The following is a 26,317-nucleotide window of genomic DNA, read 5'->3' on the forward strand; positions in this document are numbered from 1 at the left end:
CGCCTGGGGCAGGGTGGCAGCCAGCCCCTGCAGATGGCCATGGGCCCAGGCTGCCTGTGCCGGGTGGCTCCTGAGCTTGAATGGAGCCAGGGTCCTCTTTCAGAGGAGAATCTTAAGACACGGCCAGTTGCAGCTTCCCTGCCCCTCCCAGGACACGCCAGCAGCCTTTGCGCGCAGTGGAAGACCATGACGCAGTCTACAAGGAGAGCAACTGTGTACATTGAACACCAGCAGGGGGCGCCCTCCCTGTCTGCACAGTGGCTTCCTGTAGTAACCAGCCAAAAGGGGTGGATTTCAGTATCCCTGGCCTGGCCCCAGGGACCCACGTGGGATGAACAAAGCTAGCTGGAGACTGCGAGGGTGCTAGGGTGCCGCTCCTTTGTAACAGAGTTGCTTGGCTGGGTGCATCACGTGGCCACCACGAGGGGGTAGGGTTTAGGCTGTATTACTGGAAGCATTGAATGGGAAGCAAGAAGTTCCCGGAAGGAGAAGGAAGTGGGCCCAGCGTAGATCTCCGAAGCTTTGTGCCAGGGCGGTGAGGGCTGCCCCAGCGATGCCCTCTGCTTTGACCCCGTGAGGCGTCCTGAGCCAGCTCCTTCTGCAGAGGAAGCCGGACTGGCAGTTCCACAGACATCAGGGAGGGAGGCCGTGGGTATTCTTGCAACCCAGGCCTCGGTGGGTGCTTCCTCAGCGGCCACACCTGTGCTTGGGGAAGGATGGACCGTGGTGGTGGAGCCGTGGTTACCAGGCGTACCGTACGAGGCCGACCTGTCTCCTGGCGTCTGCTCCGTGGGTCTCCATGTGGGTCAGTTGCCGATGACCAGAAACGGCCCCCGCCTTGGTGCTCGTGCTGCTGGTGCAGACAGCCTCGCTTCAGCCCTGTGGCCAGTTCCTCCTTCCCCCCGGTGTCGGCTGCCGAGAGGGGTCCCCAGGCTGGTGGGGGTCGAGAAATCCAAAGCTGTGGTTGCTTCCCCTCAAGTCGAAGGGGGATGGACGGGTCCAGCCCCAGCCTCACGGTGAGACCGGGTTGGCTTCCAGCGGCACCTGTTGCAGACTGGACGTGTGGTCCTCGGAAGATGGGATTTATCCGTGGTGCTCGTGCGTGTTCTCTGGCAGCTCCGGGGAGCTTGGTGATCGCTTGTTCTGTACCGGATGCCACTCTCGTGCCAGTGTGGCCCATGGTGGAGACATGACAGTGATGGCGTCCGGAAGGGTGGGAACCCGAGCTGTGTCTGTCTGGGTGAGGCTCCGCCTTCTTCCTCTCTTCCTGGGATCCATTAGTGATGATTGGATGATTGGTCGTCAAGCGCTGCTTTGAGATGCGCAGCCCACCTGTACATAGCCCAGAGGGCATCATCTGCATATCGCCTGGGGCTCCTGGCTTGGGAACGCTGCAGACCCGAATGCCTTTCCTAGGAACCGGCCCATGTCTGGAGCAGTCACAGCAAGGGGAATATCGTGGATGGTGGTTTTTCTTCTGCTCTGGCCCCAGGTTTTTTGGACTCGGGTCAATGATAGTGCATGTGGGCGGGAGTCCTGTGAGGAGGGGTGTTGTGTCCGAAATTCCCAATCAATACAAGGCACAGGTGCGGATGCAAAAGCGGAGGTTTATTTGTTACCAGCTGGCTGGGACCCCCCTACCCGCACACAGCCCTTTAGCAGTGCACAGGCAAAAGGCCTCTCGTTTGCATGAGGTTTTTATAGCCTCACACTTACAAGGGTGCAGGTCGTCTCCTAGGTAGGTTACCTTCTTCTTCTCTATATGGCAAGGTATTGGGACCTAACATGTTCATTGTTTCATTTAAACATAAAGACTATATACGTTATGTGGCGGGAAGGCCACACAAAGGGGATGGCACGGGGAGGCACTGGCGGGAAGCATCGGGCCATACATCCCAGGGGAGCTGGTGGGGGGCAGGAGGTCATAAATTCCAGGGGAGCACAGCAGGCAAGCAGGCAGCCAGAGTACGGAAGACTCCAGCTCCTACAGGGAGTGTCTGAGCGGTGACCGTGAGAGCGCCCAGATGCCATCTTCATCCGGGAAGCGGGAGAGGGCAGCCACAGGGATGTTTGCTGTCCTGGCTCCACACCTGAACTTCCGGGACGCACCCTGTCCCGTGCAGACCCCACGCTCCTTCCTGTTTTCCTTGAGCTGTTTTCATTTGCCGTCCTTACTTTGGGCGAGGTGGGTTTGTGCGAAGCTTGAGAGCGCCGAGCTGTGAAAGTGTTTGTTGCAGGTGTGCCTGCCAGGTGGAGGAGAGTGAATCCAGAGCTTGTGTTTCTTTTATTTTTGAAAAAGATTTATTTATTTGACTTATTTGGAAGGCAGGAAGGGAGGGAGGGAGGGAGGGAGGGAGATCTCTTACATCTACTGGTTCACTCCCCGAATGGCCACAATGGCCAGGACTGGGCTGGGCTGGCCTCACTTCAGTCCTTGTAAGGAGTCCATCCTTTCCCTGGCATCGGCTGCCGAGAGGGGCCAGCAAGCTGGTGGGCTGAGAAATCTGAAGCTGCGTTTGCTTTCTCAGTGTGGGTGACAGGGGCCCAAGGGCTTGGGCCATCTTTTGCTGGTTTCCAAGGCCATGACAGAGAGCTTGCTGGATTGGAAGTGGAGCAGCCGGGACTTGAACCTGTGCTCTGATAAGGGAGGCCAGCATCACAAGTGGTGGCTGAACCTGCTGTAGCGTGATGCCGGCCCCTTGCATTTGTCTGTAAAGTTAAACTGATCCCCGATGCGGGAGGCTTTCCTGGAGTCCGTCCTCGACTGCTGGTTTGGAGCCGTGGCCGTTCTGGGTGCCCGGTTTCACCAGCAGCCCTCTGGCTCTCCCCTCCTCACTGTGCTGCTTACAGTGGAAAACGTGGCTTTGCCACATTACCAAAAAAAGTGTCATGGCCAGAATCCAGGAGTAAACGCTCCTTCATTTTATGCAGCTTATTTTATTATTACCCCAGGCTTTTGATTGTAGAGGACCTCATTGTGGTTTTCATTTTAGTGTTCTGCTCCAAATAAGAAATTAGAACTTAATCTCATTGATATTGACATTCTGAGATGCAACACCAGCCCCTGGCTGCTGGTGCCCACAGCGTCCTGCCCTGCAGTCAGACACCTGCAGCGGGCCACAGCCAGGAAGAGGGACTCAGCCAGCCTGCAGCTCACCTGCTTCTCCTGGCTTCTAAACATCTCTCCCGTGCGGCACCGGCGTTTCCCAAGTCGACAGCGCCCTCTGCTGGCCTTTTTGGGGAACTACATTTTGAGAACCAGTCGCCTTTGTTGGCAGAATTCTGTTAACATTTGCTTATGTTTGTTGCCCGTTTCCTGTCCCTGAATACACACTTCATTTGCTCCTGTGCCTTTCATCTGGGCAAGGCTCTTAGCCCATGACTGATGCCCCGGCTCATGTTTAAGGAGTCTGTCGTTAATAATGGTCCTGTCCATTTTGTCTTGGGTGGGCTGGGCTGTGGCCACTTTTCATAAATGAACCTTTCCCAAGGGAGGAGTAGGCATCTTTCAGACTTTTCACTTCATGAATATTTATTGGGCACCCCGGAGCTCTGGGCTTGTGCACTGGGTGGTGATGATGTGGGCCATGAATCTGTTAATTTTTCATCCAGGCTCTTGTTTCCCACAGAGAGAGAAGTATGTGGAGACCAGCATTGTATGCACATGGGAACAGAGTTTATGCAGTGTTGGGGGGAAGAAGCATCTGTTCACGTGCGAGGGTGGGCCGTCCCCACACCCGAGTGGGCCAAAGATTTGTTCATAAACTCGAGAAGAAAGGAACCCAGAACTGGTACCTATGTGTCTCAGAACCAGGAGGTGGGGAGAGTGAGTGCTGAGCAGACGGGCGTGGTACCTCCCAGCGTGCTCCGTGGCGGACAGGAAACAGGAATGCCACTTCCAGGCGGAAAGAGAGAGGAGAGAGAAGAGAGAGAGAGAGCGCATGCACACGTGCTCTCCTGCCTCCCGCCCCTCAACTCCCGCCTCCTTTGATCTGCCCTGTGAATGTGTTTGATTGACAAGTGGGGGGGGGTGGCAGCAGCTTGTGACTCTGAGCTGGCAGACCTAACTAAATGCCTGCCTATTTATCCCACACTGGTGGGAGCTGCGAGGGGACAGCAGAGGCAGGCCAGGGGTCTAATCCAGGTGTGAGGGCCAGGGAAACGCTTGCATTGAAGGGTTGGCTGGGAGAGAAGGGAGATGAGCCTTCCAGGTGGGGGGCCTGGTGTGTGCGGGGAGGGGGGCCGGACTGGAGAAGGCACGGCGCGTTTGTGGGGTCACGGGATCAAGGAGACGGCGTTGGTGGTGAGGTCGCAGAGAATCGGTGGGAGTTGAGACCTCATTTGAGAGCAGAAACCATGGGGATTGAAGGGGTCATGCTGGCCCTCTGGGGAGCGGACAGCCGGGGCAGGGGTGCAGCTGTGCTTGGCTCAGCTCAGGGAGGGAGGTGAGGAGGGAGGAACAGGAAGCAGGGGTGGGGCGGGGCTGGCAGGGTGGGATGTTCAGCTGCACGAAGGGGCACTGGGGGGGGGGGGAGAAGGAAGCTCGAGTGATTGACGGCAGGTAGCTGGCCTGTGACGACTGATCTACAGGGATTACTGTCGCTCAGATGATTTTTGGAGCATGCGTGGCAGCCAGCTGTTGCTGATCTCATGTCCCTGTAGATAGGCTGGGACCAGTGGATCTAGGTGACCCTTGCTTGAGTCTGTGACTGAGCTGGGGACCCTGGTCCTGGGCCCTTGAGCCTGGGGAAACTGCTCCACCATTTCCTGTGGGGCACAGGTGTGAAGCGGGGGTGGGGATGGGACTAACCGGATCAGAGTCTCTCCCGCTTCTGCTCATGTCACACCTACAAACTTGCTGCTGGCTGAGGCTCTTGTCAGAGGAGCCACTGAGTCACAGGGAAGGGGAGGAGCCAGCCGTTAGTGAGGGGAGTGAGCTGTGAACAAGAGGAGACTGTTGGGCCAGGCCAAAGCCAGGAGCACAGAGCTTCCTCTGGGTCTCCCACGTGGGTGCAGGAGCCTGAGTACTTGGGCCATTTGCTGCCGCTTTCCCAGACACATTAGCAGGGAGCTGGATTGGAAGTGGAGCAGCTGGGACTTGAACTGGCAACTGTATGGGATGCTGGCAGTGCAGGTGGCGGCTTAATCTGCAGCCCCTGTCCCTCACTTCTTTGGTAACCCCTGGGTCAGCCACTTCTGTCCCTGCTCTGCCCTCCCCGGGTCTGGTCTCCGTCTTCTGTCGGTTGTGTGCCCAGGGAGGTTGCCGCTACCTCCGGGTGCCTCTGGGCGTGCGTGGAGAGGCTCCACACCAGGGAGTCGGCCGTGAATCCCCGTCCCTGCCTGTGTGTTTCCCTGTGGCCCTGTGCTCCATCTTTTCTGAAATCAGGCGTTTGGTTTCAGAATCGGGGATTGCGAGAATTCCCCTGCACGTAGCACCGGGTCTGTGCTGTCGTTGGGGTCATACAGTGAAGGAACTGAGGCCGAAGCCTCTTGCTTGCCAAGCCCACTCTGTACCCAGCTCCCTGTCCTGTCCACCTCCTGTTCCAGGGTCCCGGCCGGCGTTCCACATCATGTTCAGTGCTCACGTCCTCACGTCCCCTTAGACTCCTCTGGGCTGTGTTGGTTTCTTAGACTTCCTTTGCTTTTGGTGACCTTGGCGGTTCTGTGGCGCATGCCTTGACCTGGATGCGCCTGCTGCTTTCCTCATGATTGGACGGGAGCTGTGGGTTTTGAGGGAGGGCTATTCCCCTGCCGCCCCCTCCTCCCCCCCCATCATGGGCACCTGCCGCCGACAGGGCTTGTGCCTGGCGATGTCAGCTCTGACACCCTGTCTGAGGCCGCGCTCCATCACTCCTCCGCGAGGTTACCCCCATTTCTCACCCCCGGGGAAGTCACTGTGCACCACCCACAGGTCCTGGGGTGTGCGTGCTGCCCCTTTGAGACCGGCTTCCTGCTTGGCTGCAGTCTATTTCTGTGGCAGGGTGCTTCTCATGTGCGTTCCCTGCTGTGATTTCCACACGCCGAGGTGCTGTTACTCCCCGTCCACAGATGTGGAACGGGCGGTGGCTCCGTGGCCTCAGGACTTGGCCTGGAGTATTCTCGGAGCCGGGTCCCTCAAGTGCCCAGCTCTTTGTCTACGTTGGCCCCCCTTAAAGCAGGTCTGTCCAAGTTCCTGTTCAACCTGGGTCCCTTGTGCTCTTGTCTTAGGTAGGGTAAGGTGCAGTGAGGAAGTGGGTGTGTGGGGTCTTTGTGGTCAGCCCATCCTTTCTAAGGGCTTCTCTGAGACTCTCGGGAGCCAAATCCTGTTCCCTGATATCTTAAATGGAGTAGATTCCAACTGGATTCCAATATGGGCCGTGTTTAGATTCGCTTGTCCAAGAAAGGCTGTATGTGTGTGTATATGTGTGTAAATCACACACAGAAGGTGAGGAAGTCTCCCTTTGCTTAGTTGTCCTGGTTTTTAAGAAGCAAAGTTGGGGCTGACATTGTGGCATAGTGGGTAAAGCCACCACCTGCGATGCCAGTACCCCATACAGATGCCTGTTTGAGTCCCAGCTGCTCCACTTCCTGTCCCGCTTCCTGCAGGAAAGTACCTGGGAAAGCAATGGAAGATGTCCCTAGTGCTTGGCCCCTGCACCCATCTTGGCCATTTGGAGAGCAAACCAGCAGCTCTCTGTCTTGCTCTCTCTGTAACTCTGCCTTTCAAATAAATAGGAAAATAAATCTTTTTAAAAAAGAAGAAAAGATGACAGTTACATGTTCTTAGGAGCATCGGCCCACCCAGATTGTCGTCTGTGTGGGGAGTGGGTTTCTGCTGTCCTGGCAAAGCCAAAAGCCAGCACACCATGCAGAAGAGATCTGCATAATGGGCGGTTTGCTCTGCGGGTTCTCTGGTTTCCCTCTGCTCTCCTGTTCCAGGTGTATGGGATACATCGGTGTGGAGCGCATCCTGCTGAAACTCAGGTGGTCTCGCTCTTTCATGCTCCCAGGGAAGTGGCTCTAAACAGATTGCAGATTGCAGATCTCGCCACCGCCCTGGCTGGCTCTCAGTGACCGGTGCAGAGGCAGGCCAAGCAGAGAGAGCAGGAGTCCCTCCTGCGTGGTGTGGGGACCCCGTGAGTCTTGGAGCCTGGAGGTTGCAGCCGTTTGTGTCACTGTCATGTTTGTCAGGGGCTCTGTGGCTGGGAAGGGCCTGGCTCCCACTTGGGGGCAGCAGTGGGTCGAGGAGACAGGGGGCAGATGGGGTCGCGTGGCAGGCAGGCCTGCTTCTGGGAAGAATTCTTATTGGGTTGCTTGTTTGTTTCTAATGTGGCAGCTGGAGAGACACTAATCCTGGGATTTACTGTGGAGGAAGGCAGCACTGTCCCCAAGGGGGACACAGGGCGTGGATGGGAAGACAGGAGCCGCTCAGGAACAAGGAGGATTTAACATTAGGTCTGCTGGGCACTGAAAGGGCTGGGGCACGAAGGCCAAGGGCGCCGGCCCCTCCCTGCAGGAGGTCTCGGCCTCAGCAGGAGGCGGGGCTCTGGGAAGCTGCCACAGGGTGCACAGGGGAAGTGTGTGGGTCAGACTGGTGGCTTTGCCTCCTCTCCCTGCCCCTCGTCTCACCAAGTGTAGCCCCTGGGAAGCCTCAGCCGGAGGTGAAATGGGTCGGTCTTCTCCACAGCGTGTTTCCCTGGGAGGAAATAGGGATGCAGAGAGAACGGAGAGCACACGGGGACCTCTGGGGGCCTGGACACCTGCAGGCCAGCACGAGCCAGGGAGCTGCGGGAGAAGCAGCACGGAGAGGGGTTGGAGCTGGGGACTAGCGATGCTGCCAGCATCCTGCAGTGCACAGGATAACCCCATAAACTCACGGCCCTGCCCTCAGAGTGTCAGGTGCGGAGGGTGGGTGCGCTCACACAGGACAGGGTGGCGTTGGTGGCACAGGCGGCTGACCCCAGAGCCGCTTCTTGGGGTGCAGAGAGGCTACTTCCCTGCTCCATTTGTTCTTTTTAAACCGCAGTGTTTGGATTTATTTTTTTTAAGATTGATCTATTTATTTGAAAATCAGTTACACAGAGAGAGAGTCTTTCCTTCTCTGGTTCACTCCCCAGGTGGCTGTTATGGTCAGAACTGTGCTAATCTGAAGCCAAGAGCCTCCTCTGGGTCTCCTAAGTGGGTGCAGGGGCCCAAGGACTCAGGCCATCTTCCACTGCTTTCCCAGGCCATTAGCAGAGAGCTGGACTGGAAGTGGAGCAGCTGGGACTTAAACCGGTGCCCCTATGGGATGCCGGCACTGCAGGTGGTGGCTTTACCTGCTACGCCACAGCGCTGGCCCCCGTTTGGGTTTGGGTGGGAGAATCCTGGGCTGCTGAGCCTTAGACCAGGCTGTCCTGTGTGCCCCTCGCTGAGAGCGTCTGCAGATGCCCTCTGGGAATGAGCAGGAGCAGATCCTTTCTGGGAGGTGCGAGGGAGAGATCTGGGCTCTCCAGTGTTCCCGCTTGCTTAGCTTGAATGGAAGGGGCTGTTGGTTGTAACAGGCTGTGTGAGACGCAGAGGCCTGCTGCAGAGGGGTCGTGAGTGTGAACAGGTTGCACCCTATTGCTGGGCTGACGGGTTCCTCGCCCTGCGCCGAGCACTCGGGGATGGTAGAGAAGCTCCTTGCAACTCGTGTCTGTCTGCACCGAGGCTCCTGCAGGGAGCTGCCAGCGCCTGTCCTGCCGGCTGTGTCTACACCAGGCTGCCCCCTACATGCCCACAGCCCTGGCTCCAGCCCCCTCCTCAGCAGCATGATGGGACAGGGCCTCTCCCCATGGCCAGGGGCTGCTGACGGGTGTGGGCATGGGGCCAGGCTGTGTCCTGTGCCTTCTCTGCTTCCTGGGCTCTGGGAGAGTTGTCTCTTGGGATTTGACACACATATGTGCACATACACACAGTACATACAGTGCACACGCTTGCATGCATATACGTGCCAGCCCAGGGCGGGGGTGGAGCATCACCCTCTCTGTCTCTCTCCCCGAGAGCCTTGTGGGCTCGAGCGCCTCCACACGTGTGCACCTCTCTTTACAGGGCACGCCACCATCACCAGCTACCTGCTGAACTACTTCCCGGGCCTCGACCTGGAGAGGAGGAACGTGTTTGGCTTCACGGCCCTGATGAAAGCTGCCATGCAGGGCCGCACGGACTGCATCCGCGCCCTGATGCTCGCAGGTACGTCCCGCCTGCCTTGCAGTGTCCAGCCCCGGGGATGCTGGGCTGCCCCTTCGCCCTGGGAGCCACAAAGTCTAGGAGTCTGACAAAGGGCCGTGCCTTTGCTGAGGACTTGGCTGTCATCTGAACAGTTGCCTCCAGGCCTGCAGGGGGCGCTCTCTGCGGTGCTCTGGGGAGGGGTGAGAGCTGCCCTCACCCCTTACCCAGCCTGCTCCCCAAGTGTGTTCTTCAGAAATGTGTGTTCTGTGCTTGGCTGTGGATGGCAGGAATGCCCAGCCAAAGGCGGGCACAGGACGGTGGAGGAGGCCAGGCCACCGTCGCTCCCCGCGTGCCGGGGTTGGCGTTGTGTGGGGAGCTGCAGTTTGTTCCTCTTGCTGTGACACGTCTCAGTGTGGGAAGAACTTGGGCGGAAGCTTTGGGTCCACAGGGCAGCTGTCCTGGGCCACTTCCTCCTTGCCGTCTTGGAGAAGGCCTTTCCCTGTCCCACCTGCCTGGGGGTGCGCTGTCACAGCTCTTCGTAATCCGGGCCAGGATCGCACAGATGTGCTGTGCTACTCAGCTGGATCCTGCCCGACCGACTGCAGGTTGGAGGCAAAGGTCACATTTAGCAAGCTGCGTCAGGCCGTGAGAACTGAATGAGAGCAGGTGTCAGGTGTGCAGGGAACAGCTGAGGGCTGAGTCGGTGGGGGGTGCCACTGCTGGGTAGTTCATTTTGTCTTTGTTTTTGCTTTGGCATTGGGTTAGGAGTTCCCCTGGAGGGGTCCCGCCCCTCTGTCTGTCCCTGTTGCTGTAAGGGGATAGTGCGGACTGGATACTTTGTAGGTCATGGTCCTGGGAGCAGGAGAGTCCAAGACCAGGGTCTGGTGCAGGCCTGTTTCTTCTGGTAGTATCTTCACGTGGTGGAGGGGGCAAAGAGCCCCCTGCAAGCTTCTTTTCTAAGGGCACCAACCCCATTCAGGAGGGCTGCACCCTCAGGACATGGTCACCTCCCAACATGGGAACTTGAGTGGGCACCAACCTTCTGACCATAGCACCCTTCTGCAGTTGGCATCAGAGTTCTTCTGGCCATTATTACTGTTATTATTAATTATCTTAAAGATTTGTTTGTTTGAAAGGGAGGTGGGGGAGAGAGAGAGGTAGATCTTCCATCCATTGGCCACAGTGGCCGGGTCTGAGCCAGGAACTCCATCTCAGTCTCCCACATGGGTGGCAGGGGCCCAAACACTTGGGCCATTCTCCACTGCTTTCCCAGGTGTGTTAGTAGGGAGCTGGGTCAGAAGTGGAGCAACAGGGACCCACACCAGCCTGCATATGGGATCCTGGCGTTGCAGTTGGTGGCCCAACATACTGTATCAGAGCAGCAGCCCCTAAGGTCCACTTTTAATTCCAGGACCCCAGTCAGCCCCTGAATCTAGTTGTTCCATGTCCCCAGTCCCGTCTGGTCTGCGAGTGTCACCTCCTCAGGCTTACCCTGTTGTTGGTGGCTTAACAGTGTTGATACCGGGCTGTGCGCAGTGTCTCCCCACTGGGTCCTGTGTGGTGGTTTTCTTGTGACTAGGCTGGGGCTGTAGGATTCACAGCTTGCTTTTGGCTTTTACTCACCCTGCTTTAACCCATCTTAGGGAATGCATTAAGAAAAGCAAACTCAGTGAGCGAGGAGAGAGACTTTGAAGATCGAAATCTTGGAAATAAAAGAGGTCCTAATTAAAACTAGTCTCGGCCAGCACCGCGGCTCACTAGGCTAATCCTCCACCTTGAGGCGCCGGCACACTGGGTTCTAGTCCCGGTCGGGGCGCCAGATTCTGTCCCAGCTGCCCCTCTTCCAGGCCAGCTCTCTGCTGTGGCCAGGGAGTGCAGTGGAGGATGGCCCAAGTGCTTGGGCCCTGCACCCCATGGGAGACCAGGATAAGTACCTGGCTCCCGCCATTGGATCAGCACGGTGCGCTGGCCGCGGCGGCCATTGGAGGGTGAACCAGTGGAACAGGAAGACCTTTCTCTCTGTCTCTCTCTTTCTCACTGTCCACTCTGCCTGTCAAAATAAATAAATAAATAAAGAAAGAAAGAAAGAAAGAAAGAAAACTAATCTCATTGCCTGTGCTTTTGATTCCATGATAATTTCATTAGAGAAAAACCAGATCCTAGTGTCCGTGGCGTCTGGCTCTGCCTGTCATATCCGGGGGAAATGACACCTCCTAATTGAATGGTGACTATGTGGTGTTTTTGTGTTGGGCAGAAGCTTTATCCACTTCGGGCTGGCTGGATGGGCTGCTGAGTGCAGAAAATTTATGGTGTCAATCACATCAGTGCGTCTTCTCCAGAGAATTAGTGTGAAGTGCAAACTCTTGTTCAGGTCCATTTCCTTCCCATCACTGCTGTGTCACTGTTGTGCTTTCCTTCCTAGGTCTCCTAGAGGCTTTAGGCACATCCGAGGGCAGGTGCAGGGTTATGGAAACACCTGCCTGAGGGCAGTGCCTTTGTGTTAATAGGTTCCCCAACCACCCCCCCCCCCCATATTTGGAGACATGCTTAGCGTTAGGTTCTCTGCCCCCTTCCCTGCCTTGTGAGCCGCTTCCCGTCCTTGTCCAGAATGGTCCTTATCAGTGTAGGTCCTTGTGTGTCGTGTGTCGCGCACTGTGTGTTGGGACCTGGAGCAGAGATGACCCAACCCACAAAGTCGGGGCCCTGGCTTCAAGTCCAGCCCCTCTGTAAAGCTGGAGCCGACTGCTCATCTCCCTGGGCCTCAGTTTCCCCTTCTGTAGAATGTGGCTTTTGACAACACCCACTTCTGGAAGTCGTGCTGGGGAGTGAGTGAGTCCACACAGGACCGCCCTCGGATCCCGCCTGGCGGTTCCTCTTGCTTATGACCATCGGTGTGATGATCGTTGCTGGTGCATTTATGTATTTAGCAGTTGTTTGCTGCATGAACGAGGAAATGTGGCTCACTGTCCCTTGGAAAGTATCCTTGTAGTGAGATGCTTCCGCTTTCCTGTGGAGGGTCAGAGACTGTGCTCGCAGGGTTTCTCCATCCTGTCACTACTAGACGGGTTCTTCCTTGTGTCGGGTTTTGAGTAGCATCCCTGGCCTCCTCCGCTAGCTGACTGTAGCACCCCCAGGCTGGGACAGCCCAGAGGGTCTCCAGGCCTTGCAGCTGTCCTGGGGGGCGGGATTGACCCCAGTTTAGAACCACTGCTGAAACTAATTTTAGTGGGAAAGGATGCAAAAGGGAGAAGAGAATCTTTGGCATGGTGGAAGTTTCTCCTTTGCAGCTTACTCTGCATTCCTGCCTGAAATGAAAATGTGACACCTCCTGGAGGAAGCTTTTCATCTCCTCCTACTGCAGTTCTTCCTAGAAAAGTGGGGTTCATTTTCCCTTGCACTTCGTGTGTAAGTTTGGCTGAAAGACACGTCCGTGGTTGGGTGGCTTCCTGGGTTGGTGAACAGCGGTAAGGATCCTTGCCGAGGTGCCTACAGAATTCGCACAGATATTTTTATTTCTTCTCGTTTCCTTTTCAGTTCCTATCAGTGTAGACAGAATGAAAGTGTTGAGAGACAGCAGCAGCCTGGGAATTTCTCTGAGATTGCTGCTTCCGTACAGGGTGCGCTTGTATTTCCATGAGGAAGCTGACTCGAAGCTCTTTGCAGGGATCCTGGGATCACTTTGTTTATTTTATTATTATTTTTAAAAAGATATATTTATTTCTTTTGAAAGAGTTACAGAGAGGGAGAGACAGAAAGAGATCTTCCATCTACTGGTTCACTCCCCAGATGGCAGCAATGGCCGGAGCTGAACCAATACAAAGCCAGGAGCCAGGGGCTTCTTCCGGGTCTCCCACATGGGTGGCAGAGCCTAAACACTTGGGCCATCTCCTGCTGCTGTCCCAGGCCATTAGCAGGGAGCTGGATTAGAAGTGGAGCAGCTGGGACTCGAACAGGTGCCTGAATAGGACAGCAGTGTCCCAGGCAGCAGCTTTCACATATGCCTCAGTGCCAGCCACCTGTGATCACTTTAAAAGCAAAAGGAAAGCACTACGACAGATTCCTGGTAAAAATGTGTATCTCATTCTGATTTTGTCAAGCGCAGTATTTTTCTGAAAATGAGTGTTTTTTCACCCAATTTCTTTTCCTTTCCTTTCCTCTCCTTTCTTTCCTTTCTTTCTTTTTAAAGATTTACTTATTTATTTGAAAGGCAGAGTTACAGATATAGAGGAGAGACAGAGAGAGAGAGAGAGCACGCGCGCGTGCTCTTCCATTCACTGGTTCACCCTCCAAATGGCCACAAAGGCCGCAGCTAGGCTGATCTGAAGCCAGGAGCTCCTTCTGGGTCTCCCATGTGAGTACAGGGGCCCAAGCACTTGGGCTGTCCTTTACAGCCTTCCCAGGCGCTTTAGCAGGAAGATGGATCAGAAGTGGAATAGCTGGAATTTGAACTGGTGCCCTTATGGGATGCTGGCACTGCAGGCGGCAGCTTAACCTGCTGTGCCACAGCGCTGGACCCCCCTCCCTCCCAACTTCAATTTCTAAGCTATGATTTCATTATGCTCAAAAGGAACTGTTGCCATTTAGAAGTGACAAATTATCGAATTGTTTAAATTTTCTGATAGTTCATAGCATAGGAGCTCATGCTAGTTCTTATTTGCCTTGTCAGGTTGAACAAAAATATTAGAATGTTTAAAACTTTGGGTTTTAATACAAATTATGGCTGGGTTCTGAAAAGCTATTTCTTCCTTGCTTGCTTGCTCGCTCTCTTTTTCCCTTTGGATCTTTGGTTTTGACTTCCTAAGGAATAATTCCGGCTCTGCTGGTGAGAACTGCAAGCGGGAGTGCAGAGCCTCGTTAACTCCCTGAAATATTAATACCCCGGAGTGACAGGTCTATTTAAATAAGTGGCTCTGAGAAGCCACCCGAGGATGTGATTTTTGGCTAGAGAGAGGCAGAACTGGCAGAGGGTGGCAGGTCCCACACCTGTTTAGAGCGTTCGCTTTTATACCTGAGGTGTGATGACATCGCTGCCGCCGTGGGAGGCAAAAGCAAGCCTACAGAAGCCTTGAACTTCCTGCGCTTGCAGGGAGCAAAGCAGCTAGGAAACAAGTCAAGGAAGGGATGACAGAGACGCTCCTTCCCCTGATGGTCACATTTCTGCCACAAGCCAGGTGACTGATGTCACCGGAACAGTTGCTCCCTGTTTGTAAGGACAACAGGAGCTTCCTGGGAGCTGAGTTTGTCACAGCGGAGCTATTACGGTTATTAGAGAAAGGACTATAAAAACCAGGTCTGCCTGGCACCCCTCAGCAAACCGCAAGCTGAGCAGGTTTTCTGCAGTATGACCTCAGGGGGCCTAGGGAGGCAGGAGGAAGTGAAGCAGGGAGGGGATGGATGCTAATCTGTGGGGCTCGTGAGTTGGGTACGCACCCTCGTGGGCGAGTGGAACTCAGCCCCCGGGCCCCCCCATAGTTGACAGGACAACTCAGAAATGCTGTGCTGAGCAACAAGGAAGCTGGTGGTGGTGGGAGCATCCTTCTTCAGTCCTAGCTGCCCTACTGTGGAGGAGACTGGACTGGAGCTGGGCGTCTCCATCCTGGTCTGTCCCGGGAAGAGGCTGGCAAGGGCTGGTGGGTCCACAGCGGTCCCCTGGAGCAGCAGGAGGGAGGCCTGAGCTGGGCTTTGCAGGGTGGGTAACATGGGGCTGGGGACTGGCTGGGGAGAGGGGAGGGAGTGATGTGTTTGGGCTCCCCCCACGCCTCCGCCCCCTCACACACATCTGGCCTGACTCTCGGGGGGAAGCTGAGAATGAGGGATGGAAGGCAGATGTTATTCCTCTTTAGCACCTGTTTGGAGCACATGCTGCTGGAACAGACATCCCCATCTCCAAGCTGCTGCTTTCCTCACCTCCCCGGCGGTCCTGAGCTTGGTGGTCCCTGCAGGGCGGGCCCTGGGCTCCGCAAACGCATCTCAGACCCCAGTTCTTTCCTCCAGAGCTTGTCGCCTTGTCACCACCCAGCTCCAGCGCAGCCACCAGACCCTCGGGCCTCCCATCTGTGTCTCACGTTCCCCCGGTACGTCGGCCCCTTTGGGCATAGGGCAACAGCACTTTAGGGCTGGCACGGTGTCATGGGGCAGTGGGGACTAGGACTGCAGTCCTGAGGTTGCATCCATGCTTCTCTGTGAGGGTGACATTTGACGATGGCTGGGGACATTTTTAGTTGTCGTGAACTGATGGAGTGCTACTGGCACCTGGCGAGCAGAGACTGAGCATGCTGTTGACACCTGCAGGACCCAGAGTAGCTCTCCTGGTCACTGGTTGTCTGGCCCTGAGTGTCAAGAGTGCTGATGTTGACAAGTGCTGGTTTAGGGCAGTTGTGATGCATTGCCTAGAACTGAGCCTGCTGCTGCCTTGAATAACAGAGAGAATGCTGCAGCTCAGAGCATTCAACGTGGCAGCAGGTGCACCCATAGGCAGGAGCCCACCTATTGACATATTTGGGCCCTGGATGAAACAGCACTGGATGGGATTAAGGATGCAGGTGGCCTCCTGTGGAGGAGATGGGCACAGTGACATTTAAGGAGTCTCCGTATTCCTGAAAGGTTTTCCTATAAGAAGTTAGTCACCATTGCTTGTCTTTCATGATTGAGTTACTTTGTGATATTGCTGTCACCAGTAGCTTCTTTGGGCAGTAAATCCCTAATTTACGGCAGGCCTGAGATGTTAGGGCCATACTGTAGTCCCATTGCTTTTGTTCTTTAGAGTGTTTGTGTTTTCTGAGCTCATCTTGAAAAGACTGGGGAACAGGAACTCTGGACAGCTGTTCCTTTAGTTTGCCATTAGCATTTGAAAAATGTGTCTTTCAAGCAGTGTTCATTAAGATTTTAATTTTGTAGTTTGTTCCTTTTCAGAGTGGCATGCAATTAATTAAGGTTTAATGTGTCATCTATTTTTTGCAGTGACATTTTTACTGCCCCCTTTTCGTTTTAGTCACTTTATAAATTGTGCTCTAGCTAATGAGTTCCATCCTGATTTCCACTTCCAAATAATCACCCCTCTTCCAGGGTGGCTGTTCTTTTTTTTTTTTTTTTTTAAGATTTATTTATTTTACTTGAAAGTCAGAGTTACAGAGAGAGAGGAGAGACAGAGAGATATATCTTCCATCCGATGGTTCACTCCCCAGATGGCTCCTCTGGCCGGAGCTGTACCAATCTGAAGCTAAGAGCCAACATTTTCTTCCAGGTCTCCTATGTGGGTGCAGGGGCCCAAGGACTTGGGCCATCTTCTACTGCTTTCCCAGGCCAGAGCAGAGAGCTGGATTGGAAGCGGAGCAGCTGGGACTCGAACCGGAGCCCATATGGGATGCCAGCGCTTCAGGCCAGGGCGTTAACCTGCTGTGCCACAGCGCTGGTCCCATCAGCACTGTTGATCAGCCACTGTGTGCCAGACACCTGGGTCTATGTGAGGTATAAATGAAGATGCCTCAGCCGGTCCTGGTTTCCAGAGGAGCTTGCAGACTAGAAAATTGCGCTGATTCTCCACACCACTGAACAGCAGTTGCATATTAGCTTCTGTGGTATCAAGCTGAAATGTATGCAATTTCACCATTTTGAGCTGAAGCTTAATTTTGCAGTGGGTAGGGGGACAGTGGGTGCTATGGGAGGATTTAAGGAAGTGACTAGTGTGAGGGAGACTGGGGTGTGTCAGTCAAAGTTCTGCAGAGAAATAGAGCCAGTAGGAAGTGTACATTACGAGATTTATTGTTAAGAGTTATGGTTCATTGGGGCCGGCACAGTGGCTCATTAGGTTAATCCTCTGCCTGTGGCGCCGGCATCCCATATGGGCGTCGGGTTCTAGTCCCGGTTGCCCCTCTTCCAGTCCAGCTCTCTGCTGTGGCCCGGGAGTGCAGTGGAGGATGGCCCAAGTCCTTGGGCCCTGCACCTGCATGGGAGACCAGGAGGAAGCACCTGGCTCCTGGCTTTGGATCGGCGTAGTTCCAGCCATAGTGGCCATTTGGGGGTGAACCAACGGAAGGAAGACCTTTCTCTCTGTCTCTCTCCCTCACTGTCTAACTCTGTCAAATTAAAAAAAAAAAAAAAAGAGTTGTGGTTCACGCGGTCGTGGTGGTTGATGGGTTTCGGGTTTGTAGGGCAGGCTCGCAGGCAGGAGCTGAGGCTGCTGTGCCCAGGCGAGACTGCTAGCTGATTGGCTGATCTCACCACACTGGGGAGGGTCCTCTCCTTGACTTACAGGCAACTAACTGTAAGATGCAAGACCCCTGCCCAGTAAGTCCTGGGGGTGCTCTAGCCTGCAGAAAACTCATCATCCCCCTGCCCTGCTTGGGGGCAGGATGGGCACTGGGCTGGGGTCAGGAGGCCCAAGCCTGAGACCTGCTCCCTGCTCTCTGGTACCGGCTTTGCCAGCCCAGGCAGCTCCTACTGTGACTGTGGTTTGTTGGGTGAGGAGTCCTGGGTGAATGGGAGGCAACCAAACTGAGCAGGGCATGGCCTCTATCCCGGGGAAGCCCCACCCCCTCCACTCAGCCAGCGGGTGTGACAGGCAAAGGGTGGGCTGCTTCCTCCAGGCAGGACCCCCGGCAGCCCTCCAAGTGAGAGGATATCAGGTGGGCACTGGGTGCAGGCAGGCAACTTCGCCGGGTGGGATTTTCAGAACACTTTGGTCACAGCATGCAAGTGTGGGGAGATGGCTTTGTTGTCCCTTCTTCATGGAATCACAGGATCTGAATTCAGGTGAGGTTTTACTTAGGAAAGACCATGGATGGCAGTGCTTGGAGGCGGTTGTGTGATCACAGTAAAGGTGGCGGGGGAGGGCTCTTTCCACACAGTGGCAGGGCAGAGCCTGCTCTAGGGCCCTGGGCTTGGCTGCACCTCTGCTGGTGCAAGGAAAGTGCTTCTGTCACCCAAACCCACTCCCGTTTGTGTTTTCCGTGTTTCAGGGGCAGATGTGCACGCGAAGGACCCCCGACGCGGGATGTCGCCCCAGGAGTGGGCCGCTTACACAGGCCGGGCCGAGGCTGTGCGTCTCATGCGTAGGCTGCTGGAGCGCCCCTGCCCGGAGCAGTTTGGGGAATCCTACAAGCCGGAGCTGCCGCTGCCGCCCGTGGGAGCCCCGAAGCCGGCAGGCTCCAAAAGCTGCTTGCAGAGGCTTGCCGAGTGCCTGCGGTTCTCGCTGTCTTCCCGCTCCGCCCCAGGCCTAGAGGACGGAGGGGTCCTTGACCACATGGTGAGGATGACCACGAGCCTCTACAGCCCCGCTGTGGCCATCGTCTGCCAGACCGTGTGCCCCGAGGACCCCCCGTGCGTGGGGAAACGGCGGCTGGCGGTGCAGGAAATCCTGGCAGCACAGGGGGCCCAAGCCGCCGGTGGCCCCGAGAGGAGCCCACAGCCGCAATTCCGGACCTCACAGGCCACGGGCGACTCGCAGGAAGGGGTGCCACTGGCCAGCCTGCGGCGAGCCAGCCACGCCGTCCCCCGCAAGGCCAGCCTGCTGCAGCTCCTGCGGCGCAGCAGCGTGCGGCCTGGTGTCGTGGTGCCCCGAGTGCGCATCAGCAAGGCACCCGCGCCCACCTTCCAGCCTGAGCGGGCAGCGGGCAAGGGCAGCACCAAGGACAGCGCCCACCTGCAGATCCCCAAGTGGCGGTACAAGGAGGCCAAGGAGGAGAGGAAGAGGGCGGAGGAGGCGGAGAAGCAGCGCCAGGCAGAAGCGCAGAAGGAGAGGCGGGCGCCGCGCTGGAGGAAAAGGACGTGACGGCGCGGGCTGTGTGCGGGCAGCTTGCGGAAGGGTGCACCTGCGCCTGCGGGGCGCGTGCGCGGGAACCGTGCCCCTCCCAGGACCCATGAAGCTGTCCGTGTTTCTATGCTGTGTGCTCAGGCTGCTCCCAGGAGGGAATCACATTTGCTCAGGGCTGATTCCGCTAGCAATCCAGACACCTCGTGGGCCATCTGCCTGGAGGTCTCCCATTGGAGCACCCCAAGGAACGATTTTCAAGAGCAATTTATCAGAGGGCATTTTTTTTTTCAGAAGTTTTGTATTTTTAATCAGAATCAAATTCAGAGCATTATACAGACAACGGGGCTCTTTGTACTGAAGGCGGTGTTACTACGTTTGTTTGTCTGAAGGTTTTAAGATAACTGTTACCAGAGCGAGGCCTGTGACAGTGTGAGTTCACATGGATCTGTGGGAACCCCGTCCCCTTTTGCAGTTGGTTTCTTGTTGGTGCAGGAGGGCACTGGGTATTCTGATTTCTTTATGTGAACATTTGTTTCTCTTTGAGGGAATTGTTGACTTTTATAGCAAAATGATAGAGTGAGACAGAGGGATCAGATTTCATTGTATCTTATTTTTAAAACTCTTACCCGTAGAGTAATAATAATGAAGAAAGTTGCCAAATTATGAAACAGTGTGTAGATCAACAGGTATTTATTGCTAGAACTATATGCACTTTAAGCAAGGGATTTTAGATAAACTGTATACAGGCTCTTTAACATTTAAAAACATAGAAATGAGAGAAAAAAGTCACCTAATCAATTGAGGGCCTATTTGATAAGTGATGACCAGAAAGGTGAAATTTAGTTATGTGATATAGATGTAAAGATAGCTAGGAACCCCCATAGCACACACTGCTGAAGTGGGGAGGGTGATTAGGATTGGGAGGTGGTAGGAAAATGTGTTGCAGGCCGAGTTTCCCCAAGCAGACAGGGTGCCCCTTTTGGCCAAGTCTTCCCAAGTGGACAGGGTGCCCCTTTCTGTCAAGTCTCCCCAAGCAGACTGGGTGCCCCTTTTCTCAAGATGCAAGTCCAGAGACTGCCTCCTGTGGGGACTGCTTTGAGTTTTCCTCTGGTGGTTGCCCCAGTTTTCCGCTCATCTGCAAGACAGCTTTATAGAATTCCCCAGGTGTGGGTTTTGCTGATTTTCTCGGGTGCCCAGCTCTCAGTGGGAGTTTTTTGTCCATACTTTTATCTCCAGTGTTGAGAGCTGCTAATGAATCTCTGGCCATCTGGATTTGACATTTTCTGCCGCATAGACACTATATTTAAATATTTAGTTTAAGGAGTTGGAAGCCATAGATTTAAAATATTGTGGACTGATTTGGAAGTGCTCCACTGTAACCCTAGCCATGTTGTGATGTGCACCTGTCTGTCTCATGCAGATGGGGGGAGGGTGGGGGTGCTGGCTTCTCCTTGTTTCTCCCCTTGAGCAGATTTCAGGCCCTGAGCAGTCAGGGATTTCACACCAGCTTCTCCCCGCACTCCATTCAGCTGGGTGTCAGCCTGTACCCAGTCTGTGGGGAGACTGTGGGGTGTGATGAAGAGACAGGGTTTAAAATAAGTTTCCAGGAAGCGCCTTCTCAACTCCACAGAGATGCATCTGCCTTGAGAACCCCTGACAGTAGTTGGGTCACCCTTGGAGGGCGTGAGGGCTGTGACTGCCCCTGGCCGTTTTTGGAGGGGGTCCTTTCTGTGTCCCCCAGAATCGTGGCATCTTCCTGCCTTGTGTACACAATCCCCAGGCTGGTCCCGAGCCCCACATTCACTTCTGTGGGCTGAGGACCCAGCAGGGCAGTGCCAGTGGTCTGGAATCTGTGGTTCTCCATGGTGGCTGACCTTGAGAACAGCGAGAGCCCCTACCCTATTGTGCAAGGTCTCACGGGGCTGGGGGAGCCACGCCCTGGGGTTTTCCTGAAGCCCCCAGGCCCCTACACACTGCAGCCTGCATTGAGAACTGTGATTTCTCCACATCAGGTGGTGAGAGGCCCTCGTTGCTGTTATGGTGGTCTTTTCAGGATGCCCATCTTGAGCCCCCACAAAGGGTTACTGGTTGGAGCAACCAGTGTCAGGTGATCGGCATGGGCGGACTCTGGATGTTGGAATTCCCATCCATTTCCACCGTGGAAGTTTGCACTGGGAATGGTACGGAGCCCTCCGCCCCTACTGAGACCTTGGATCTCTGCTGCCTGCTACTCAGAAGTATGCATTTCTGGCCCCACCCATCCCTCTACCTCATCACAACCCATTTTGAGAGTCGGGGACTGTGCACACATGGGGTCTCACTGGAGTGACAGCCAAGGACTGTTCTGAGCTGGGCCTTCCCCTGTGAGTTCCAGCCTTGGCCGGGTGCACAGGACCTGCTGGGGTGGCATGGGTGTATCCCATGATCTCAGGGTCTGCAAAAACAGCTGTAGAGATACGTGCATTTACAAAAGCCTGCAAAGCCAGCAAGTGTGGGTCAGCTCAGTGATTTCTTTGGCCAGCCCGACAGTGGACTTGCCACTTGCCCTACTATGTGGGAGCTGCTATGATCTGGCTGGCATTGGGTACTGTGAAGGAGACTGACAGGTGCCAGGGGAAGTCTCGCTTCCTGGGGAGCTTGCTGTGGGCCCTGGGAGCAAAAGGGAATGTGAAAACCCGCAAGACCCCAGTGCAGGAAGGGCTGTTCGAGCTGGAGGGCAGACTTTGCCCAGTACCACTCTGCAGAGCTGAGTGGCATCGGTGGCTGCCTGCGGGATGCTTTCAGTCTCATGAGATGGGGAGGCAGGGGCCAGGTGGCTGCTGCAGCTCTACGTGAGATAGCTTGCGCAGGGTCTCCTTTTGGGCAGCAGCCTTGCCGGCAGAGGAATGCTGGGAGGCAAGGAGAGCGTTATCAGCCGCTTTGTTCTCTCTCCTGTTGCCTTTGGAATGGGCAGGAGGAGGTGCAAGCAGGTCAGGAGAGGAGTGCAGGAGTCAGCAGAGGGGTCAGCAGGGTGGGCTCTGGAGTTATCACCCCTCACCCTGGGGATTCGCAGGAGCTCCAGGACACGGGCCCCAGGAGAGGAGAGGGCTGTGGGTCTTTTCTGGGCGCCCCTTGCAGAGGAGTGAACAGATGAGCCACCTGAAGGGCTCATGGGGTTAGTGCAAGGTCTGTTTTAGGCTCAAGATCATGGTCATCTCACTTTGGAGAAAAGATTTCCCAGAGCAGATGAGGTGGTCTGGTACCCAGGATGGAATCATGCACCTGCCACGCTCCAAGGATGTTTTTCAGCTTCGGGCTTTTCTGTTGCTTTCCGCAGCTGCATTTACTCACTGTGAAGGGTGGCGCTCCCTGCGCACACCCCTTCCTGTGTCGTTCGGGGGGCCACTGCCTTAGTGTTGCCTCCGACTTCGTCGTGTTTGCTCTCTGCCATCTGCTTCAGCATCTCTCTGCTCCTCATTGGCCTTTTTTGCCTGTGCCCTTCTTTGGGTTGGACTGAATTCCTTGATCATCTGTGGCTCAGAGTCCCTGCCGTGTCACCAAGTCCTGACTTCCACATCCCCAAGACACAGTCCAACCCGCCCCCAGCCCACAGCCCCTTTTTCCAGGAGGTTCCTGACCTGCGATGGAGGGGTCTCTGCTCGCTCCCCTGATGTTCATTAACTGTAAATAGTGAATTTCAAGTTGACAGGTACTTCTCAGGGATTTATACATAAACGTAGTTAGGGGAGAAGGTGAGGTATAGCCTAGTGCATCTTAGCGTTTGCGTACATGAGGATGGAACGGGACAGAAGGACGGTGTCACGGCTGCTGACCGGAAGTGAGATGCCTGCTGACCCCTCGGACGTCCTGGGTGATGGAGCTGGGGCTCTGGCAGCTGAGGGGTGTTTAGGGGGACATGCAGGTGCCCAGGGTCTTCAGCTGCCCCTGGTGGATGCATGCTTTGTCTCAACAGCAACAAACCCCACTCTGTGGGCGGGATGACTGGTAATGCAGGTGGCCGCTCATGGCTTTGGCCTGCGGGGCTGACGCTGGGATATGTGGGATGCCCACGGCCATCTTCTCTGCCAGCCTCTGTGAACAACATCCCGCCGTCAGCCCAGTGCTGAACCCGCCAGGCTGGAGCAGGGCAGGGCTCTGCGCCTTTTTCTTCTCCAGCTCCCCTGCAGCTCCTGCAGCCCTGGACGCCTCAGCCTCGCGCGGTCCCAGCTGCCATCCCCGACACGCAAGCCTCGTTCTGTGGGACAAGGTGGAGTTCCTGGCGCTGGCTGCAGATGGGTCTGTGCGTGAGGAAGGGTCTGCTCCACCACCTCTTCCCTGGTCACTGCAGGAGGGGCACAGCTGTTGTGGATGTGACAGAAGCTCTCGACCGGGACAGACCCCAGGCCCACAACAGTCCCCAGACAGTTGGGAAGCCCCAGAGATACCCGTTATGGAGAAACACGTGGCAGAGAGTGAACAAACGAGCCTGCACTGAGAGTGGCCGTGGTGCTGCTGGCTGGCAGGAGCACTGTGACTCTGGCCCATGCTGCCCGGAGCGGGGAGGCAGTGCTCTCGCTGACCTTGGACCCCGCCTTTGCTCTGTGCAGGGAGGTGTGGCTCTGCTCTCCGAGGTGCGCCTGCTCCACAGTGGTCGGAGCTCCTCACCGCTTGCCTTTCCCGGGACAAAACACCAGTCTTTCTCTCTCTCAGTATCTGGGAGACTCCAGCGTGCTCCCCATGTGTGTGCTCTGCACCTGCCCTCCACCGTGGGCCACTTGCTGGATTCTGCCCTGGAGGTGGGTGCTCGTCTTTTGGAAGACCTCCCAGGGTCTGTCTCTGCTGCCTGCCCCTCGGCGTCCACCCCAGACGGCTCAAGTTAGCTCCTTTCCACTGGGCAGCCTCCTGGAGGGCAGGTGGAACCTTGGTCATGAGAGCGCCTGATGGAAACACTTCTGGTTTGTGACAGCAGCTGGGACCCGGTGAATGACCACTGCGGGGTGGGTGCTGTCATCTCCGTGAACTTGCCGAAAGGCAGTTCCAGCAGCTCTGAGGCTGTCTCCTCAAGTCTGCACCTCTTCCCAGTGCATTCACTATTTGTTTTATGCACCTTTCTGACCGAGTCAGCTGCTCAGCGTCTGTGCCCGTGAAGTTCTGTGTTTGTTCGTTAACATTTTAAATAAGTGACTAGAGGAATTCCTCTGGAGGAGTTTTTGTAAGAAGGCAGAAAGGAAACCTACCTGAATGCATTTGACTAGTTTTTTGAGCCACTCAGTTGAACGCAAGTGCTGCAGACACAATTTCCGCACTCTGACCCAGCCTGAAATAAGACTTACGAAAGGCACAGCCCCTGCTGTGTTCTGACAGTCCTCAGCAGCGGCTGCACCAGCGTGGACAGTGTTTTATAAGGTGGGAGTGTATGCACACGCATGCGTGCTGAAGGGAGACCCAGCCTTGTGCTTTGCCGTGGCCCTGGGAAATTCTAGGTGTGAGCTGCTCCAGTGGTGTGTGTTCAGTCAGACTGCACAGCTGGAGGACCCACTGGTAGCGTCCCAGCCAATGTGCCATTAATGTGGCCAGAGTTGACACAGCCCAAGCTGTGATGCCCCAACCACCTCGTGTGGACCTTTGCCAGCAGGTCTGGGTCATGACTGCCTTTGACAAGCATTGGCCACGTGGAGGGGCCCAGACACATGGGGATGTCCCCTGTGGAGACCTCCACCAGGCATCCAGCCCACAGCCCCAGGTAAGCCCAGAATCAACGTCGTACCCTGAAGAAACCCAGATTTCTCAAGTCTGCCCGAATGTTAGCTCCTCTGATCAACGTTCTCACAGTCTCATGTTTGAGAGGCACCATTGCATTGTACTGTGGCATTCTTCTACTGTTTTTAAAGAACAGGTGGGAGAGAAGCAGGAAAGGAAACTGGCCATGCAGCTCGCACAGTGGCCCATGTTGAGTGGCTGGATTTGTCTGGTGGGGGATGTCGTCATGGAGTCTCCCTCATGCCAACGTTTAGCAGAAGTTCTGGAAGCTATTGTAGAACTGTACAACTATGTGTGCTTGCTGGCAGCCATGAAAGGGTACCCCAGACCCTGCCATGTGACCGGCAGCCCCAAGAGGCCCTGGAGCATCCGAAGGACTTGGAATGCTGTGCCCTGTCCCAGCGAGCATGGAAAGCTAACCTTAATGGAGTTCTCATTGGTCAAAAGCCAGTTCTGCCTGCCACGTGCTGGGTGGCCGAGGACCCGTGCTTTGAGCAGCGGTACTTTGTGACAGCAGCAGAATGGACCGGGGTCAGCTCTGGGTTCTGAGTGTAACGCTGTTTTCGTTGTCCTGTATCTCTCACATCATGCTGTGAAGGTGTTGACTACGACTGTGACTGTATACACTTCAGAGAGCTTTATTTTGAGTGAGCATTTTGTTAGGGTTTATAAAAGATATTTTCCTATTTAGACCTCAGGGCTATTTTGGGATCCACGATGAAATGTCACCCCAGCAGCTTCAATTCTCAAAGGGGCGATCGCCTTTCTGTGAAATACGATGTCCTGTTATTTCCAGGAAAGACTGTGTTTTTCCTTTTTAACTTCTAACCAGTTCTGTGTCTGATGTTTTAAAAGGATGTAAGAGAGATGTCCTAATGTAAAGAACTGGGAAAATTATGGCTAAAGAATTAAAAACCACTTGCAAAATAAACATGGTACAAAGTGTGATAATGGAGTAAACTTAAGCCTCTATAAATTAGGAAACAATAACAGTGAAGCAAACCAGTATTTTTCATGTCATGGATTTTAACGGGAACAAATGAGTGCTTCCTTCAGCACCGCTTCCTCTGTGTGTTCAAAGATTATGAGTTCGCGAGTCCCTGGGAAGCACCGTCTCCTCTGTGGCCCTGACCTCTGATAATCCGCCCCTTTCCAGAAGTGCCCCGGGCAGGCGGGCTCCCTCCCAGGCGTTGCTGTGGCAGACAGAAGCTGACATGGAGTTTTGTGTGTGTGCTTCTCCCTCAGTGGTACGCTGCAGGTGTTGGCCTTCAATTTCCCTCGGGGGACTTTAAGAGGATTTAGAAATTCTTTTCTCTTAGTGGCTAAAGACATGCTATGTGAAGTTAGAGGAGGAGAATTCTCAGAAGCAAAGTCACCTTACCTTTCCCCTGCAGAGCCCCTCAGAACGGTTCCCTGTATGTCTGCGTTAGCTTCTTGCCACTCTAACAAAATACCCGATGCAGGCAGTTTAGGAAGAAGTTGGTCTGTTTTGCTCATGGTTTTGGAGGTTGGACAGCGTGGTGCAGGCTCTGGCGAGGGGTGGGAGTGGAGCTTGAGCACGCGTGTGCGCAGAGTAAGGCTTGTGTGATGAGCTGGGTGGGGTCTCATCGCTTTGGAGGGCAAGCCCGGACTGACCCCAGCGCCTCCTACAGCGAC

The 26,317-nt window shown here is 55.2% G+C and overlaps 1 protein-coding gene across 11 annotated transcripts in view; it reads left to right on the top strand.

The window, feature by feature from the left end:
* ANKRD33B (ankyrin repeat domain 33B) overlaps nt 1-25,609 on the top strand; it is an 81,576-nt gene extending 55,967 nt beyond the window's left edge. For 7 of the 11 annotated variants that reach the window (XM_002714089.6, XM_089312611.1, XM_089312610.1 and 4 more), the window contains 2 exons: nt 9,052-9,192; nt 18,129-25,609. In XM_002714089.6, the coding sequence (XP_002714135.2) occupies nt 9,052-9,192; nt 18,129-18,940 (953 nt within the window). In that variant the 3' untranslated portion in view covers nt 18,941-25,609. Of the gene's footprint in view, nt 1-9,051; nt 9,193-15,165; nt 15,246-18,128 lie in introns of all 11 variants that reach the window. The other 4 variants (XM_051853567.3, XM_089312614.1, XM_089312609.1 and 1 more) reach the window with 3 other exon arrangements.
* Nucleotides 25,610-26,317: the final 708 nt, after the last annotated feature.

Source organism: Oryctolagus cuniculus, chromosome 14 (genome assembly GCF_051225735.1).
Source record: "Oryctolagus cuniculus isolate XC-2025 breed Fujian yellow rabbit chromosome 14, ASM5122573v1, whole genome shotgun sequence".
NCBI classification, from domain to species: Eukaryota; Metazoa; Chordata; class Mammalia; order Lagomorpha; family Leporidae; genus Oryctolagus; species Oryctolagus cuniculus.